General features: G+C 42.6%; 1 protein-coding gene across 4 annotated transcripts in view; it reads right to left on the bottom strand.

The window, feature by feature from the left end:
* Positions 1-16,311, bottom strand: part of adgrg6 (adhesion G protein-coupled receptor G6) — a 101,666-nt gene extending 85,355 nt beyond the window's left edge. For 2 of the 4 annotated variants that reach the window (XM_084952340.1, XM_084952342.1), the window contains exons 1-2: positions 15,847-16,311; positions 6,451-6,551 (exon numbers count right to left, since the gene is read on the bottom strand). In XM_084952340.1, coding sequence (XP_084808466.1) covers positions 6,451-6,551; positions 15,847-15,848 — 103 coding nt within the window. In that variant the 5' untranslated portion in view covers positions 15,849-16,311. The remainder of the gene's footprint in view (positions 1-6,450; positions 6,552-15,846) is intronic. The other 2 variants (XM_084952341.1, XM_084952343.1) reach the window with 1 other exon arrangement.
* Between the last annotated feature and the right edge of the window lie 4,579 nt (positions 16,312-20,890).

The raw sequence follows: 20,890 nt of genomic DNA, 5'->3' as shown, positions 1-20,890 counted from the left end.
GACATGCTCTCCACGGAATAAAAAATAAACCAGATGGAAAAGATATCTGACTGCAGGCTTCAGGAACAAGGCGGGTGGTTCTCGTTAATGAAAGGATGAAGAAGAGGAGGCATGCTCCAACACAGACATGGAAAATATGAAAAAACAAAGTGGGATGAAGCGGGAAGCAAACGATGGAAACGCGGGGAGAAGAAGAGACAAAATGAAAGATCACTGCTGTCAGATGAAAACGCTGCATCTCTGGGAACGCCGGTTTTCCCATAGTTTAAGCTTCGAAAGGATCTTTTACACGTGGCTCATTTCGTTATTCAGAGGAACGTAGAGCATGAGCACTCCCTCAAAAATGCAGCGTCTTTTCCCAACAGCAGCTGAACACAAAGAGAACATGAACAAAGCAAAGAAACACAAAACGGTCATGTCCACGAGCCTTTCACAATAAAAGGCATTTTCACAGGGAAATGAAATGCAAGCAAGCCCCATGTTTAATTAAAATAATCACACAAACATCTGAAAATGACATTTAATGGATGATTTCATGTCATTAGAAGCACAGATTCATTATAATTAAAGCAATTATCACAGAGCGAGCAGCTTTAATCAAGGAAAAACTTCACATTCATTTTCACTCCAAAGATTCAACGGGTGAACAAAATGAGACTGAGAGTGAAAGCAGACTTTACTCCACTCTGAAACTCTGACATTTAATCATTGGGAAGTCGCTCTGACGGCTGCTGAGGGCCTTTTATCGTTTTACTGTGTCAGAGGAAGAATTTTGTGCTGCGTTGCCCTCACAGCTGCGAGCGCTCAGGAAGTCCTCCCACAAACACTGAATGATTCCTGTGTCAACTGGAGGAAGGGTGGTCAAAACACACACAAAGATCCATGTTTGTGTTCTACACCTGTGAGCACCTTAATGACATCAAACAGTCTTCACTGCCACACTTTCGTGTTTCAGCAGCGGTTTCGGTCTCAGGGAGGTTCTCTATGGTTGCGGCGACGTGCTACTGATGAACATGAGTTTAAATAATCTGTAGGTGCAGCTTTATTTTGATTCCTTGAGCTTTAGTTTCTCCTTTTCTGTGTGTTTGCTGTTTTCTTGTTATGATTTACCAGTTTTATTTCATTATCTATGATTACTTTCAGCTGTGTTTAGTTCCCTGCCTGTTTCCTGTTCCCTTATTGCCTCCTGTATGCTTTAAAGCAGCCATGGGGAACTCCAGGCCTCAAGGGCCTGGAGGTTTTAGATGTGTGTTTGATCCAACACAGCTGATTTAAATGGCTAAATTACCTCCTCAACATGTCTTGAATGCTGTGTCCGAATTCAGGGGAAGAATGCTCATAAGGACACTACCTACCTACGTCACAAGGTAGTGTCCTTAGACGGGCAGGTAGTCAGGAAGTGAGCAGCATTGGACGGCCCCCTTTTTTATCCATAGAAACTTTATTGAACAAACAATGAGTATCCAACATAACAGATGGGCTGTGGACAGCCTTTTAGCCTTCAAGTTCAAGTCCGCCGTTACTTCCGTGTTTTTCTGGTTGCTAGCGCCACAGCGCGAAAACTTTAAAATGGACCCAGAAATGTCGCTCCGTTTTTTATGTACATTTTTAATTCTCGAGGAGCTAGAAAAACCTTATCGTCGTCGCCGGCACGTTTTGTAGCTTAGGCTCAACAGAGACAAACATATGGTCAGAGGGCCCGGTGGCACCAGTGTCCGGCAGCCTCGCCTCTGTCAGTGTGCCCCAGGGTGGCTGTGGCTACAATGTAGCTTGCCATCACCAGTGTGTGAATGTGTGTGTGAATGGGTGGATGACTGGATATGTAAAGCGCTTTGGGGTCCGTAGGGACAAGTAAAACGCTATATAATTACAGGCCATTTACAGGCCATATGCAGGTAAAATAATTTCCTTTAATCTACACGCGTTTAGGAATTACTTAGCTAATTACACGGATAATTGAATCATTGCCGGTGTTGTGCCAAAAAAGTATCTTTATGTATGTTGGTAAATAGTCTTCGGTGAACAGGGTTCACAAAGGGGTTATATAATTTTAAAATGACCTGTTTTTCAAGTGTCTTTATAACTCTGTGTTATTGTACCTACGTTATAACCAATCTGATCTTTTTTGTCCACTTAAAGTATGTTTACAGAACTGTTGATATATTTGTTGCACTGTCTGCTGTCCTCTTGACCAGATTACTCATAAAAAATAAATTTTCAATGTCAACAACATTTTTTTTTTGAACTGGATAAATAAAGGATATTTAAAAGTCTGCCAAAAACTGATTGCAGCTTCTACCTTGTTACAGGAATGTTGTTTGTGGCTCAAGGTGACTTGATATCATTCACGAGGGATACATTTGACATATGTTTCACGTATTATAGACCAACAAGTTATTCATAGCAGTTTAAATACGAGCAATCAGTTTTTGGCAGACTATCATTTTTTGGCACAACACCAGTCATTCATACACATGTAATGTATTATATAAAATATATAAACCAAAAGTCTTTGAAACTTATAGAATCTAATCTTTGGTTTCTTTTACATAGCACTTTATCAAACTGTTGTCTGCTACAGAGTTACAAGTATTATACTAGTAGTAATATAGCATCCACCATCTCCTGCTTGCATATTTCTGAAAACATCTTAGTGGTGTGGCAGCCACGAGTGAGCCAGCCCTGCAAACCCTGTGGATGGACGATGCAGTGGACAGTGGGAGGAAGCATCCTAAAGCTCTCTTTGCAGACCACCCTGTGTGATTCTCCACTCGCAGACCAGAAAAGACAAACCGCAGGTCTCAGTTCCAGCACCCCATCCATGTCTGATCTTGCTCCGGCAGATTCAGCAAAACTACCAGAGACTTCCTGTAATCTATTACAGTTGTAAAAGAAACGGTCCAGGACCAGGTCACTCAGGTTAATCCTGTGTGAACAACTGAAAATATTGTTTTTTCATCTTTAAAACTGTTGGTGTATTTGAAATATTCTTGTTTAAAGGTTTTTGTCATTTACTTTATTGCTATCAAATAAATATCCAAGTAATATTGTTCAAAGTTAGCGTTATGTTCATACATGTTACAAATAACTGTAAATTAATTTTGAGTTCAGTGACAATTACTGTTTGTTTTAATTATTTATTAATAACATGAAACCTCTACACTAATGCAACACATATAACAATGTAACAAATATATCCAAATTAATTAACTTCTTAATGCATAACTCATTTTGGAACTAATCGTTCTAGAAGTGAAAACAGTCTGTCCATCCTCTCCCTGCTCTCCTGCGCTCTCCTCTCCTCAGCCTCTCTTTGCTGTCTCCCTAAATCCAAAAGTTTTTACAGCAGAACACCAGAGGAACACCGTCTGGACATCACAGGTTCTGTACAGCAGCGGTCTGTGAGTCGTTTGGTACCGGGCCACGAGAGTAAAGGCTCCGGTGTGAAATTTATGGTTTTCAGGGTTTTTATCGTTAACTCGGTTTCCCTGGGTCTTTTCCCTTGTTGTAGTTGTGTGTCTTATTTTGAAAGAAATATTTACACGTTACCATAGTGACCAGAGAGCATTAAGCGGCAGAGAGGAGGATGTTACTCTTAATGTTGTTGGTGCATTTTCAGGAGGACACTGCTAATAAAGTTACACAATTACACAGTACATTCACGTTTATTATTATATTTACAAGATACCACAGTTTTTGTCTTGGTCGGACCATTTTATGTGGTTGTATTTATCCGTGACACCTTAAAGGCTCTGTGTCTGACATAAACCGGTCTGTGGCGCAAAAAAGGTTGGGGACCGCTGCTGTACAGCATGAAGGTTAATAGGACAGCACTCATATGAATATATTGTGTAAATTGATTTATTCTTGTACCTCCACGCTGTAGCGGCCCAATTCTTCACCCCAGTGAAGAGGTGATCGTTTTTTCCTCATTTTAATAAATTAAGCCGTTTGGTCTTTGTTCCCCACAACATATCACCAATTCGAAAAAAATCTAAATTAGCTGTATGTAAGCGGCAATACATGAAAAACTGCAGGACCCGCGATACAAGCTGGTTTACGGTTATTTAAATAAAATTAGAAAAAAACATGTCTATGCAGATGCCCAAAGCTTAACAACACGACCACTATAACAATTTAACTTTTGTACAACCAGATTTTCATATACTTACATTTGAAAGTGTTTTCCTCTCCCGCTTCGACCACCATCGTTATCAGAAACAAATCTCCTGTATGACCCGCAATGAATCCTGGGATATGGTAGGACACGAAGGATACATCGGATCCATCGGATCCATCCTTAAAATTTGTGGAAAAGTAAGACGCATTTGTCGCCACATTTTGAGTACTCTTTGAATTCGGACAGCCTTTGTCGCGTCGCTGTGACGTTATTGCATCCCAATATGGCATTTTAAGCATCCTTCCCCTGACTTCGGACACAGCCGAAGTTCTCCAGAGGCCTGGTAATGAACAAATCATTTATTTCAGGTGTGTTGACCCAGGGTAATATCTAAAACCTGCAGGACACTGGCCCTTGAGGCCTGGAGTTCCCCACCCCTGCTTTAACCCTTTAAAACCGGTCGGAGCGGGCACGCTCTGTTTTGCGTAACTATTTTTAAATCCTGGTAGCACTGCAACCACGCAAGCTAGCGAAAAAATTTTTTTTGCATATGAAACCGGAGGACTTGTACTTACATCTTATGCCATCAGCTTGTCCTAGGTCACAGTTTCCTTCCACATATAGCTTTGCAAAAACTGCATAAAAAGCGCTTGCAGCAACACAAACATAATATTCCAGAAACACGCTTTGCCGATCCGATCAGCTGTTCATAACACTTCCTATGTTGGAATAGACGTCAGCGCGAACTTTCACATGTCCTCCATTACCTGCCCGAAACCGGAAGTGACGTCATTTTCGCGGAAATGTAGTTTTTTACCATCAGGGCCTCATGAGCCTATACTGGTGTTTTTAAAAGTTATGTTTGACTTTATGACTTTCTGTGTCGTTTCTGGGATGCTTAGGACACATATTGCACTGCTGGAAATAGTTTATTTTGATGAATATGCTGTTTTTTTTGCAAATTTGCATTATAATATTTATTTTTGTTTTTCCTGCAGTATATAAAAATTGGTGTATTTCAAAAATAAAACTATGAAGACACTCAAAATAAATTTCCTGTGGTGGGAAACTATTTTGTGCAACTTTTTTGTTTTTACAGTTTTGAGGGATACGCCTCTTAAATTTCTCTAACTAGAAATATATGTTAAAAAAACAAAAACGATTTTCAATTTTTTTGTAGTTTACTGCATTTTTTTGCAATTTATGTAATTACTATGCACTTAATGCATACATATTATTAAAATCTGGGTTATAATGGTTGTATTGATGTATAGCGACTTGAAATGCTCCCAAAAATGGCTCTACAGCATGAAAAAATATAATATAAGCTCTGGCGGACTTGGTTCTATGTTAGGTCTTAAAGGGTTAAAGCCTCAGGTTGCTGGTGTGCCTGTTCATGCCTAGTGTATCCACAGCCCCTTTGGACTATTGGGTCACCTGAATAAAGGTTTGTTTACTGTTAATTCATTCTGTACCTGAAACCTACTTCGTGACATGAAGCCCATCCTCCCTGCATTAGCTCTGTGTTTATCAAAATCCTGGATCTAATCCTTCCCCCTACCTTTTTCTTTCTTTTCCCAGGTTGACACGAGCATGAAGTTTTATATATTGTATCTGTGTTCATGCTGTGAAGTTTTCTACTTTCAAATAGTAAAAAAAAATACAGCCTTCTGGGTCGTTTTGCCCTTCGCACCAAGGACTGCAGCTCAACTCTCAGATGGACCCGATGATTTTTACACTTCCTCGTATGTTAGCTCCAAAGTCGAGCTGACCGTAACTCAAAGAGGTGATGTTTGCATTCACATACACAAACAAATAAATTCAATTTTCATGATGGTTTCGTGTTTTGTCATCAGACGGCATCGCTCTGTAACTGAGATCACTGATGCCTGTTCCTGAGCCTCTCCTGCAGAGGTGACCTGCAGGCGTTTTCCTTGTGTTTTAAAGTGCGAGTGAACGTATTTGTCATGTTCTCCATGTGGGTGCTGCTGTGGCTGCAGTGGTGAACTCTTCAAAATATCCACGCTGCCCAATAACACAGCAAACATCACTAAAAACATGTCATCAGGAAGTAACCCAGTAACTCCAACTACTGCCTGAACACACACTGCAGTTAGAGTGTCTTCAGTATTCAGATGATTACAGTTTTATTCCTGCTCGGGGTTTCAGGGTTGAAGGTTTATTTATTAGAATATGTGTGATTTTTTTTTCCTGTCGGTGTGACAGCTGTGAGGGCAGCACGGCTTTCCTGCTTCAGTGAATAAATAAAAGTAAGATCTATTTGTCCTGGATTTTCCCATTCAGGCAGAGTTAAAACCATCGGGTCCTACCGTGTCTGTGCAGGGTCATCCACAACAGAACCACCGGGACAACATGACGAAGTCTCCACCTTCCTCCTCTTCCTCCTCCGCCTTCACCTCTAAAGGTCTCCCTGGAAAAGCAGACGAAGAAGGAAATTTTCAGCATAGTGCATTCCGACTTTTTCATATTCTGAACATGAATCCTGTTTTTCTTGAATGAAAACTCCACATTTTATGATTCATTTGCTCTCTGAACCATTTTCAACTTATTTGTTGTCATTTTTCAGTCCGATCAACAGAAAAGCATCAGCGGGAACAAAGAGCCTTCCACTTCGCTCTAGAGTGGGTGGAGTGCAACTTGACCTGATGCAGGTTTACTGTGTCTCAGTAATTCCTAATTCAACATAACTATGGATAATTTCATGACAAAAAAAGGAGCTTCAAATGCTTCTCACCAGTCACATTCAAATGTGTCCTGCAGCCCTGAAACTGACGAGAGACCTGTGAATAAACGAGTGACTGCAGATCACGTGTTTGCGTGTCAGACAATCACACCCCCGGGGAACCAATCAAACTGCTCCAATGCAGAGAGAAGCTAATGAGAGGACTTGTTGTATCAAAGAGTTTCACTTCAGCAAAGTGAAGCAGCTTTAAAGCAAATTCAAATCTTATCTCAGTTCATTAATATTAATACGTTTACCGCAACAATGGCTCAGGACCTACTAAAGGTCACAGAGGGCACAGGAACAAGCCCGACCTATGGAGACCCCATCGACAACTCACAGAACAAAAGCATCAGCTGACGTCCACACCCAGTGAGTCGGAGGTGTTTTAGAGGAGGGGGAGTTCATGTTTGCCTATGTGAGAAGACTGAAGGTAGTTATCCCAACAGGACTGACTTCTATCCTTCATGGAAATGTTTAAATAAAGCCGACATCAGTGGGTTAAACTGTTTATATTACATATCTTCAGTCAGGTACCCATGCTCCAGGCTTGCTCTCTGTGGCATTGTTTGCAGCATAACATTATTCAAAATCAAATTTAATATACTCAATGAGTCACTTGATTTGCAACTTAATGAAAAACTGTGGAAAGTCTCCAAATTAAAAAAAGTCCAATAACACATCTGAATGTGTCCGTTTGGGAGTATTTCAGTCCCACACAGGGATCCAAACTAGTCAGCCACATTCAGGAAGATGTTCCAGGCACAGCGTCAGCACACCTTTGTTTCATGTTTTATTCACCCATCAGCTGGATCCTGCCAATCTATCACACACACACAAACACACACATACACTGTCAGCCATCTGACACCTCTTATTTTCCTGACGGCTGTGAGGTCGGGACACTTTTATCTCAGCAAAGATGAAACCAAAAGGTCGAGCGAGGCTGTCATCTATAGTTTATCAGGGTTAACCATCCAGAGATCCAAATCTCAAAGGCCTCTGGGAGGAACAGCGATGTGGAGAACCAGCTCGTCTCTTCCTGATTTAGTCTCTTCCTGCAGTTGAAACGAATGTTTACAGTACTCACACACACACACACATCGGGCGGGGGTATCTAATTGACATAACGCTTTCCCTAGCCCCTTACCTTAATCCTGACCATGAAAAATGAATGCCTAACCCTAACCCTAACCAAACTGTAACCCTGTCACTGAAACCACATTTTGAGTCTCAAAAATGCCTTCAAACCAGGATTTTGGTCCCCATAATCGCTGTTGGTAACACACACACACACATACACACACACACATGTATACACACACACCAGTGCAGGATGCTGAAACCACAGTCACAAAGGTTTTCTACCAAAATCCTTTCCAGTTATTTTCCACAGACACACACAGTGGGTTTGTGGAGGTTTTGTTTGTCGCCTGTGTATAAATTATAAATAGTAATAAATACCCGCAGCATCACACAGACACAGTCTGCTTATTAAAAGCAGGATCTTATAATCTGCTCCTTCCACATATCCAACTCCAGGTTTGCATGAATCACTGCTAATGAAGTTTCTCTGGATACTTCCTCACTTAATCAATTATTATTAATTATTAAGAAGGCTGATAATTAACTACTCTCATTATTAATATGTATTTATTTGTTTATTTTTGTTTACGATCTACCAAAATATCCTACTGCTGTTTTTTTGAATAACTTGAATAACTTTTAATGCACCTGGGCTCAGCAGACAGAGGGCCAAGTGGCAGATGACAGAAAACATGAAATTACAGCAGTTTCAAGGAAGGAAGTGACAGCATCTGTGCACTATGTGCTTAACGCAGTGAAGTGAATCTAAAGGTTGTTTTCGGTGCCTCGGTCGGTCCCTCATGACTCTGGCTGAGTTGATTTGATTGTATTTTGCTGTCTCTGTTGTCAGGAGACTGTCAAATGCAGAGAAGTGACAGCTGTGCTAAAAACTGAGCAAGAACATAAACTCGGCTCCTCCTTCATGGTCACTGAGTTATAAGATCACGTAATACTAAACTATGAATCACAGCAAAAATGACCTGAAGACCGAGAAAAGTTGTTCACAGCTTAAAAACTCTGAATGTCTTTAAGTTTCAGAAGAAACCACGGCATCTCCACACCAGCCTTCAGGTTGTTCTCTCAGCTGTTCATTAACCCATTGGACACTTAATGGCTGGGACTGCTGGGATCTTTTTGTGGTTCATATTTATCAAAAACACTTAAGGCAGGTATGGCCCCCAGGTCCTTGTGTTTTCCTACCAACTCCATGATGTTAAGACCAGAGCTGTTTGGGAGCGAGTCCTTGTGTTTCTATTGATATCTTCAGAATCTACTACATGTATCTGCCAGTGATTGGTGAATTCAAAGGCCAAAGCCGCCCAAGATCAGTGGGTTTAGTTTTAAATACAGCCGTTCCAGGGAACCTTGGCGCTGCCAGATTTTTGGCATCAACACGAGTCTCTCTTTTTTTCTTTTGGTGGAAATGTGGAAATGTGTGCAGAAGGTTGTAGACCAGGTACTAGCATCATGTTGGTGCACTTTATGTAACTTAATGACTTCCTTCTGCACAACGAATTTGGTGGCTCGGGTACACCCACCGCACTCCTATATATGCTCGCCATGTCGCCAGCATCCTCCTGAACTTCACTCAGGCAGTACTGCCACATCTGCACCGATCCAGGAGGTAGAAGTGAAGAAGGAAGTGCATTTTTACTTTTTTGAGGTTAGCATATTTAATGATAATGGCACACACACTTTGTAATGTGTGGTCATTCTGGTGAAGACCAACATGTGGCTAGCAAACCTAACATGGTCTCTAGAACAGCTTGATGATCAGAAATATATGAAGCCTGCACGGCACTTCATTCACTCTGTGACTGAACTGATTAGGACTTTGGTATTGATATCCATCCCTGTGCGAATCCAGAAAGAGCACGCTGTGAAAAGCCTCGATCACATGGTTGATCCCAGCTACTTCAAAGTTTCCTCGTCTGTCTGTGCACAACCAAAGACAAATTTTTTCTCACGACAAATTTGGCCGTTGATGTTTCCAAAGGTCCAGAATAATGTGGACCTGAGCTGTGAACTTTGCAGAAGCTACACATTCAGTGAATATTCAACGGTTTAACGCAGCAAAGTTTTTCTCGTCGTCACCCTGTCTGAGCTTAAACTGCTAAGTCCTCATGCTGAAACAAAGTCACGTCTCTATGTGCGAGGCAGCAGATGGCCTCAGCGGTGTGTTTGAACAACTTTACATGGCAGCTGCACACTTCCTCTGTCTCCGCAGATCAAACCAGTGAATTATTCAACACACTAGGAAGAAATGAAAATTGTACAAGGTAGAGAAAGCAAAAAGACGAGCAGAAACATTTCGGTCTCTGGGAACTTTTAATTAGAATTTTTTTCATCATTTGATGCAAACTTGGCCGTCCTAATACTGGGAACAGTTCCTGCATCATAAATATTTAGAGCAGAGCGAACAGAGCTCGATTTTAATTTCATCGTTCAGCTTTGTTGTGTCCAGCGCTGCAAATTCATGCAGCTCCTGACATTAAAGAAAACTCGCCTCTTTGTCAAGTCATGCGTCTTGTTTTCTCGGTCCTCCTCCTCCCAGCTCCATCTCCGCTGTGGAAATGGGAGTGAATGACAAGAAGAGCGAGGTCAGCGAGCAAGGCGGTAGACATGACCACATAAAGGCGACGATTCATGTGTCCGCAGCGCTGGATAGCAGCAAACCCCCTGCCTCAGGCCAGGCATTCTGTGGCCCAGAGGTTATTCTGAGGGTTTCACTGCAGAACAACTGAGAAAATCACCTTTCACTGCAGGAAAAGGAGCTCTGACATGACTCGGCAACACAAACCTTCTCTGCCCAACCCCTCTGCACAAGCAGGAACACCTTTGTGACTCACCCTCAAGTTAATTTACATTGAAGGTTAATAACGTGGACATGAGTGAGAAAACAAGACTGACAGATGTTTTTCATTAAAATTGATTTCTATTAATTACAACCAACTACATTTTACTCAAACTGCTCATGTTTGACACACAAGAATCAAAGAAAGCTTTCCGACATCACGCTGAACATTTTCTGTCAGCGTCACCTCATTCTTTGTATTTCTTATCTTGTTGCTGTTTAACTTCTCTTTCTGGTCTAATTAACAAACCAACGGTGTCAACTGCTTCCTGATTGGACCCTACCACAGATGCATTACTGAAGGATTTGCCTTTATGTCACCACTAAATCAGTGCAGTCACTAAAAACACAAAATAAACGCTGTCTTTTACCTGCTGTCACTGAAGCCTATTTAGAGAGGCTCAGCTCCCAAAATCTGCTCGGTTACATGCCGGAAAGGGCTGATGTTTAAATGTAAATATGTGTAAGAGACCAGTCTCCCCACTGCTGCTGCATCAACTACTGCATTATACACGATCACCAGAAGCTGCACCCTGCAACAACTTTAACAGACCTAATTCAGTAGGGTTGCAGTTCAGTTTTATGTTATAGTAGCTAAGACAGAAAACACCGAACTCTCTGAGAAAAAATACTTCACCATCATCAGCGTAGATCAACAGCAGGAAACTACACTGCTGAAAGCTTACGGCTGAAGCCCCCCCTCTATGTGTTTTACAGTTTTTAAAGCTGAGCAGAGAGTTACTCTGTATTCTGGACACGTGAGTTGAAAATAGAATTGCGCCTCCGGATGGAGAGTGATGGGGATGTCATCGATACTGACGACATTATTGATTCTGATTAAAATCCTGAAAACAGGATAGAAAAGGCTTGAATGTGACTCAGGTGTGCAAAAACTTCACTAGCATGAAATTATCCATCTCTAACTGCCACATAAGCATGCCAGTGTTGATGAAGGAACCTGACAGCTTTGAGGGGCAAGCCTTCATCCTTTTAATTAACCTCTTATCCAGTTCAGGGCTGCAGGGGTGCTGGAGGCTTCCCCAGCTATCGTGGGGCGCAGGATTGTGTGGAACTAGTTCTCTATACCTAGAAATCCTGACTGTATGCAGTCCTTAAAAACACCCCTCGGAGACCCAAACGCCTTTCGGACATCATGTAAGACAAAGTCTGGATCTGTGTGAAGACCTTTCTGTAAGTCAGAGAAAGAAGTATGGATTCTCTTATGAAGTAAGAGAAGGTAAACAGGGACAAACTGTTTGACTCTGTAGATGAGTTTATTATATTCTAGAGATGCTAATCTAAGATATTTGTGCTCTTTATTCTTCTGCGTTGGCGTGGCGCTCAGATTTCTGTGTCGTGCATGTGTAATCAGTCTGTTAAACAGGCGCACTTGTTTTCTATTCTGTCGGCTTTGGGGGTGGAGAACAAAGTCATTCAGGATTAAATCTCCATAGCAGCACTCGTCTCGCTGCAGTATCCCAATATTAACAATTCTTCAAACTTGGTGGAGGTCTGAAGCCCACACAGGAACCTGTCCTTTCAACACTGCAGCCAAGTTCTTGTCACGCACACGGTTGTAAATCTAATTTATTGTGAGAAACTGCTCTAACTGCCCTCCTCAAACATGTGTACAGAAGATCAGCTAGAGCTGCCTGACGCTTGATTTATGGCCCATTGTTGTGTCCATCTGACCAGCCTGCATGGAGAGGACGACGCACACTGAGACGCACTTAAACGCAGTCCTCCAGCAGAACAAGAGCATGACGTCTCTGAGTGATGACGCTTTGCATATTTTGAACTCCAATTGGCTGAAATTTTAGCCTGAAGCAAAAGGGAAATGACCACAGCAGAGATGACTGTGAAAAGGAAGAGCTGCCGAAAACAACAGCGCTGCGCGCAAGTGCCGATGCAACGCGCTGACCGGAAACAATGCCCTCCAATGTGGAGCCGTTATTTCTGACACAGATGCCCTTTGTCTGCTGTGAAGATGGCAGAGGCAAAGCTAAACGCACCAACAGCAGCAGCACGAACCAGAGGACACACAATTCAGGCTATGCAACACAAGTGTGACAACAACAGGTGGACGATACCTGTGAAGGAACCACGGGGTGACCAGGGTGACATGTTTAGCAGTTTTTAATCCAGCGATGACATATTTATTTATTTTATTTACAACAAAAATGGGTAGCTCTTAACTCTCAGAATTTACTGCTTCATTATATTTGTGTAGTTTCCATCATATTCAACCAATATGCTTCACTCTTTAATAATGGCATTCATAGGATATTCAGAAAACTTGACCTCTGACCTTGAGGTCACTGATATTCAAAATCATCATGAGATTTTTAGTAAACGGACAACAACATGGCGTGTCTCATATTCCCTTTCCTTTTAGCTCCGCTTTGGTCTCTGCTCGCTCCTGGAAGCTGCGCTGTTTGATCAGCTGCACTGCAGTGATGTCTCTCTGCTTTATGCAAACACGTACAGATGCAATGGAAATGTGCTGCAAAACCAAAAATAGGACCTAAAGAACGCTAAATGTTCCAAAGATCTGTCAGCTCGGTGGTGATCCTCAGGGGGCTCCATGCTGGTGACTGATTCTGCTGTTGTATTTTAAGCACAATCACAGCACTTAGTGTGGACAGCTAAAGAAAACTATGCTGCTCATTCACAGCATGGAGCCCTTTTTTGACATTATGACTGTTGTTAATTACTGGAAGGCATAAAAACATGTTTTTGGAAGTGGAAGAGTTTTAAAATGTCCAAATGAATTTCACGCATGATGAGCTCATCTTCATAACTCGGTGTAAACAGCTCATTATGATTTATTAGGCACCAGCATGTTTTAAATGAAATTAGCCTTCAGTGCCAAATCCGTCTTTGACTCGGTCTACTGACACAAGTACTCATCACAGGGATTTATTTTTTCCTGCTTTTTAATGCATGTGTGCATATAGCAGTTTCTAGGGTTTAAAAAAAGGAAGCGACTTAAACCTGTATTCTTTCTAATGACCAGCAGGGGGCGACACCTCTTCCTGCACAAAGAAGTCTGTTGGAAAACAAGCCTCCCAGTCTCACCTAGGACCTCGTTAAACACGTTCCCTGTGACTTTACTGTTCCACTCACTCATTTTCACTTTTATTATATAAATCACAATGCTTAGTTTGTAAAAGTTTGTGCGCCCGTTTCACGACGAAAAGGGAAAACGAGGCGAGCGCCTCTTTCTTATCCTATCAAATGTCATCAGGCTCAGACTCATGGTGCAGGTGGAGAGATCAGATCTTCCCCTTTAACTTAATTAAAGCACATTCCTCTCTGCTACGCCGTTCTCGCTTATCGCCGCCGTCTGGATTTCATTCTGTTTGAACATAACTTTCATTTTAATATGTACATGTATCAGGGCTCCTCAGTACACCTGGAGGATTGGTAACTTCACCTCACACAGAGACACACACTTCCCGTCATCAGAATGTCATTTGACGTCACCTCGCGCTTTCGTTTAAAGGCGGCCTGTTCGGCGCTTCACCTTCTGGGACCCTTGGTGTGTTTTTGGCCGTATCACCTTCGCAGGTTGCGTAACACCTGGCAGTGACGGATTAAACAAGACCCTAAACAAGACGCTCTTTGATAAAGTCAGAACTCGATAAAGAGGAATCCCCTCCCTGCAGGGGACTGCGGAGGCTCTGAGGACCTGTGAGGATGCATCTTTCATTTCCTCGAACATCACTGATTGGTTCTGGAGTCACCGCCGTCCCATCTTCACAATGAAACACGTTACTAAGGCACAAGGCCTCCACAGCTCCTGTCATGCTGTGACACACAAACATGACCCACACCAACAGCATCCTGGTGCAGCGGTCACCATGCTCGCCTCTCGGGGTTCAAATCCAGCCCGGGGCCTTTCTGTGGGGTTGGGATACCCACTGACTCTAAATGCCCCTCAGGTCTCTCTGCGTTAGCCCTGCCACAGACTGGTGACCTGTCCAGGTGTACCCCGACTCACCGTATCATAGCTGGGATAAGCTGGATGGACAGACAGCATCATCTGAAAAACAAACTACTTCACTGACTTAGTCGGCAAACAGAAACTTTCTACACGGTGCCTCCAGGGTCTTTTGGTGCGTTTTGCTTTCATAACGTGTGCGCTGTCAGACTCACGGGTGCTTATTTCACTCCACACAATACGAAAAAGTCCACAAAGTAATCAAAGACTCTTCACAGACTAATCTTTTATAAACTGTGGTAATTTGAAAGCAGTTTTATTAAAGAAAAACAAAGTTTCCGGTTTGGTTCCAGTCACGTTTCTACACTTTTCCACGGGACTCTGTTCACAGTCCGAGATTTTCTGATTCCTAAACAAGATCTTAGTCCAGTTTATAATGATTAGAAATGCTCACAAGGCTTAAACAAAAAAGAAAAAGCACTGACCTGATCTAAGAATTGAACTAGTTGAAGTATAATCTAGGTGTTTTAACTGTTTAAGCCAAGGTTTAAACCCGGGACTGTCCCAGCTGTGCTTGCAGAGTTTTTACATGTTTCAAACATCACTTCTTGTTCCTCACAGGACTCAAGTTACGTGCTAGACCTGAAGAGGTCTGATATTTTAGGCCTGTGTAGTCTGAACTCAGGGTTTCAGACAAAAGAGAAAAGAAAAGAACCCAGAGGAGTCTGTGCGCTTTCTACACACACTGACCCGCTCCCGCGCGCACTCCGTCTCTATCACCATAAACATGTGCACACATCTGCAGTCAGCAGCATCATGGAAACAGATCTGCTCATTTTCCACAGGAGAGCTCAGCTCAAAGAAAAGCACACATGATTTTCCTCATTAACGGCGCGTCCATCAGAGCTGAAGACTCAGCTAACCAGGAGCCTCTCCACGGAGGCTGCTGTGGATCCACTCTGTGGATGTCTCACAAACGGGAGGCAAAAACACAGAAACACTCAAAGTGAGTCTCTGAGAAGCTTTCAGAGCAAACACCAGACAGCAAACCCATCCTGCACGAGTCTGCAGCTGAAACAGCCTCACACTTTGTGACTTACATGTTTCACTGGAGCGGCAGCTGGTCCCCCCGCAGGATCATTCTCCCTGTCCGGAGTCCAAGGGAAGGTCTTCTTTCCTCCTCTTTCTTTTCTCCCTTTTTTCCTCTTTCCCTTTTTCTTTCTCTGCTTTCCAGTTTTTTCTCGCGCTGAAAGTTTTCAGACTCCAAATCAGCAAATCCAGAATGCGCCCAGGACGCGCAAAAGTCTCCAAAGTTTAGAGAGTGAGAGGGAGAGCGATGCAGAGAGAGAGGCGGGGAGAGCGAGGGGTGGACTCGCTTTCCTGACCCGGACTGCCCGGCGAAGGAGCGCGAAGACGTTTCAGCTGAGGAAAAACACAAGCACGGGCTTTTACTTCAGCTCAGGCTGGAATTTATACGATTAATCTTCCGCCCAAACCATCAAAATAAAAGCTGTCTGACAGAACAAACCGAACAATCAGCTGTCACACTGAGCACGGCCCCACCCGCAGGTCTCACCCGCAGGAGCAGATCCTGGAAAATAAAGTACAGAGGAGACCATCAGGCTTTTATTGTGAAAAACACACTGCGCGTGCGCGTCATCCACAGGTGGTTCACGCATGACAACAACCTGAGAAAATAAAAATAAAAAATCTGTCTGTTACACAGACAGGTGACCTCTGACCCCTGAGACTCAGCTGATCATCAGTGCCATGGTAACAGGAGCCTCATCCTGCCTGTGAGCTTCAGGGCTGTGCGTGTGTAGATGTTCCCTCAGTGTTGGCTAGCTCAGTTCCATCTATTTCTTTGTTCCTGACGACCTTTAAAGTATTTTAATTCTGCTTGATGTCATTTCCTGCCACGCATCAATTTCAGAGCTGACCGCTCATTTTAAACCAATGTTTCAGTGATGAGGTTAGAGTTTGTGCTCCAAACAGCCAGGCGCATAGTTTTTTTTGCTCTTGGGTCCGTATGAGATCACAGAGGGCGATCTGAACTGAGCAAGCAGGCGACACAGTGTTCATTTCTGCATTTTCACTTATTCGTTAATGACTTGCAGATAAATGCTGATCATTACCAGCATGCATTGTGATTACTCGCCCGTCATTGGTCAGAATGTTCTTGGTCAAGGGAGGACAAGGAGCGCGTGCAGATGAGTGGAGACAAAGAGCTGCACGCTGCATCTCATTTGCCTCTAAATATCACTCAAGACGAACTTCCTGCCTGATAAGAAGTTCGGGAGCTGCACGGATTTGCATTCTGCTGGAAAAACCCCTGAGGGAGGAGATCCCCGAGGGCCAGGAAACGTCTGATGGAGTCGGCGCACAGACATGATGACGCCTGACGCAGCAGCAGGTAACCGCCCTGTCCTGCTCCCAGCTGCATCCTCACTGAACCAAACTGGACCCACATGAGTCAAAGAATTCCACCTGCTCTGCCCACTCTTTCTAAAGTGTTCCCTTAAACGTGCCCCGAACTCGAGTTCATGCCACAGATTTTTCACACAGTTTGAGTCTCAGTGGTCTTTAGCTCTGGTAAAACGTTTTCATGCTGTAGTTTCTGCTGCACTAGCGTACACTTTACCTGTGTTGGTACTAGACTTTGTTCCCAAGGTCGGCGGAAGCTGAAGGTGTAAAAGGCACAAACACCTGTCAGGCCCAAATTTAAAGCTTTAACAGGGTCAAAAAAATGTTCTCAGATATTTCTGCCGTGAAGCTGGAGGGCGCCTCAGGTGGACATTAGAGGAAGTGCAGCACATCCATCTGGCGCTACTGGCTTTACGTTTAAGTCCTGGAGGTCTCACGTCAACAAATATCTACAACAGCGACTCTCAGCTTTGGGCTCACAAACTCATGCTGCCGTTTAATGAAGTAAGAAAGTTTTCTGAGAGCAAAGAGACAGAGAGAAAAAACAGTGAAAAAGGAGCAGGCTTATATAATATTAATAAAAAGGAAACGGTTTGTCCCTGGCAGATCCACCAGCAGAATAAAAGCACTTTTATGACAGAGGACAGAACAAGAAGTACAGTGACTGGAATCGGCATGAAAAGGTAAAAACGAGTCTTTCAGGCTTCAGTCTGTTTGTCTTCCAAATATAGAAGCAGCAATGCTTCAATACAGAGAGATTAAAAAAGCAGATGAAGACAGATGAATGAGGAGGATGCACTGATCACAGGTCTGACTCTTTCCGAATCTTCATAAAAATCAACAACATGCTGAAACAATAACGATCGTGGCTTTTAAGACTTTTCAGCTTTGAGGAACTTCACCTTCAATTTTTACCATTAAATAAAAAACTCAGTGACTCAGTGTTTTATCAGAATGATGATTAGTTTGATAGAGAAGTGTATTTATGTCTGATGATTAAAGCGTGCTTTCATCTCTCATCCTGTCTCCCCGTCTAAAACAAAACTCACTCTTCTCTTCCAGTGACAATCTTTATTCGTGGAGTAAGTAAAGTAAAACAATCGGTCCTCCAGCTTTAGTGATCTAACATACAGGAGGCCTCTCTAATAAACCTTAGAGGAAGCGGCTAAGGCAGGTTTATGTTGACATAGAGGAACTCTTCCTGTTATAAAGAAGCCGGTGATTCAGGTTCTGGAGCAGCTGTTGGTAAATCAGACCGTTTGAAACAGAAATCAAACAGCGTCTGCTTAAAGCAGGGGTGGGGAACTCCAGGCCTCAAGGGTCAGTGTCCTGCAGGTTTTAGATATCACCCTGGGTCAACACACCTGAATGAAATTGTTCTCCACCTTTTCCTTTACCTACCAGACCGCAGGATTAACCTGAGTGTCCCAGTCCTGGGCGTTTTTTTTTTTTTGTTTGTTTTTGTTTTTTTAACTGGGAGGATCCCAGGCCTGATTTTTGTTGATGTTTTTTGTTGATGATTATAAATGTTCTTGTTTTATTGTTATTTACTTTATTCTCATTAAATACATATCCATTTGAAATTTCGTGTTATGTTCATACATGTTAAAAATACCTGCAAATAAAATGAGTTCAGTGACAATTACTGTTTGTTTTAATCAAATTATTCATAACACAAAAGTTAAACTAATGCAACACATATAACAACGTAACGAATATATTCAAATAAATACATTTCTTCATGCATAACTCATTTTGGAACGAATCTTTCAAGAATTGAAAACAGCCTGTCCATCCTTTCCCTGCTCTCTTGCGCTCTCCTCTCCTCAGCCTCTCTTTGCTGCCTCATGTCCTTTCTGATGAGGTCTAGTCCATCCCTGTCTCTTTTCCTCTTTCTCCTTGTTGTGGGTGGCTGACTCAGTTCCTCATCACTTTCGTTTTGGTCACCCACTGCTGAAATTAGGACAGGAGGCCTAATGGAAGGCCTTTGTCCTATCACCTATCACATTCATGAGGACACTCCAGTGCCAAGTACCAACAGTGAGCTTTCCACTGACTCCCTCTCCTGAGCCTGGATACTTGCAATCCTAAAGGCAGAGGAAATCAAAAATGACAATAGACAAATAAAAACAACACGACGACTCTTAGTAATTGTACATTTATTAATGTGTGTTCTTAAGAATTATCTTCTTGATAACACACATACATACTTTGTATTTTTCTTTAAGATTTCCCATTTCTTTCTGGACTGCAAAGGGGTGACTTGCCCCTGCAGGTCCATCTTTTCCAAAACTGTCCTGATCACACTCAAAAAATAAGAGAAGAGAAAACCATGGCAACTATGTTAATCCGTAAATCCAAAAGTTTTCACAACAGAACACAAGAGCTGTGAAATCTGGACATCACAGGTTCTGTACAGCATGAGGGTTAATAAAACTGTACTCATATGAATATGATGTGTAAATTGATTTATTCCTGTACCTCCATGCCACAGTGGCCAAATTCTTCACCCCAGTGAAGAGGTGATAATTTTCTCCTCTTATTTTAATAAACTGAGCCATTTGGTCTTTGTTCCCTAAAACTCATCACCAAAAGGTTAATTTGAAAAAAAAAAAAAAAATAAATAAATAAAAATTAGCTGTATGTAAGCGGCAATACATGAAAAACTGCAGGACCCACCATACAAGCTAGTTTATGTGCAATTTTTACGAAGATTATTTTAATTACACAATAACCATAAGCAAATGCCCAAAGCCTAACAACACAACTGCAACTAAGATGTAACTTTTGTACCACCAGATTTTCTTATACTTACATTGAAAAGTGCATTCCTTTCCCGCATTAACTCCCGCTTCGACAGCAATTGTTATGAGAAAAATTCTCCTGTATGACCCGCAATGAATCCTGGGATATGGTTGGCCACAAAGGATACACCTGACCCATCTTTCAAATCTGGGGAAATGAAAGATGCATTTGTTGCCACATTTGGAGGACTCCTCAAATTTGGACAGCCTTCGTCACATCGCTGTGATGTAAATGCCTACAAATGCGGCCATCGAAGCATGCTACTCCTGAATGGAGACAACCGTTGAGGAGGTAATTTAGCCATTTAAATCAGCTGTGTTGGATCAAGGACACCGGCCCTTGAGGCCTTGAGTTCCTCAGCCCTGGCTTAAAGATTTATTCTCCCATTTGTCCACCTCGGCATCCTCCCTGCGCCAACTCTGTGGCTCTAAAAGTTTTCACTTCTAACTTCCAGAGAAAAGGTTCGAGGACATGAACATTTAACTGTGGCAGGTTAAGCTGGACATAACTCAGAGATTAGTATAGGTAGACATGCTGAAGTTTTGACGATAAGCTGGGACGCCTCACCTCTGGCCGTCCCCGGCTGGTTCCTTTGGACTCTGCAGAAAACATCGTTGTGAAGCAAAGTGAAACCATGTGTGGCTACATGACACAGGAAACCCGGCCATAACAGCCTCAGCGAGTCCTCAGGAGGATTTCTCAGAAAGGAGAGACTGACCAGAATCAAACACTGGTTCAGTTTTCAGGACAAACCCTTCTCAGCAGTTGTGGCTTTGTAACACGATCTGCTTTACCACAGATGCTCTATGTCAAATTAAATTGTGTTGGGCACCGCTTTAACCCAGACGTCTCAAACTTGAATGTGTCTGCTTCATCACAGGAAGCTACTTTCCTTAATGCTGCAGTCACAGTTGA

The sequence above is a fragment of the Perissodus microlepis genome, chromosome 15 (assembly GCF_051167445.1).
Source record: "Perissodus microlepis isolate ML-2025 ecotype Zambia chromosome 15, ASM5116744v1, whole genome shotgun sequence".
NCBI classification, from domain to species: domain Eukaryota; kingdom Metazoa; phylum Chordata; class Actinopteri; order Cichliformes; family Cichlidae; genus Perissodus; species Perissodus microlepis.
This window is presented reverse-complemented; position numbering and strand designations above follow the sequence as displayed.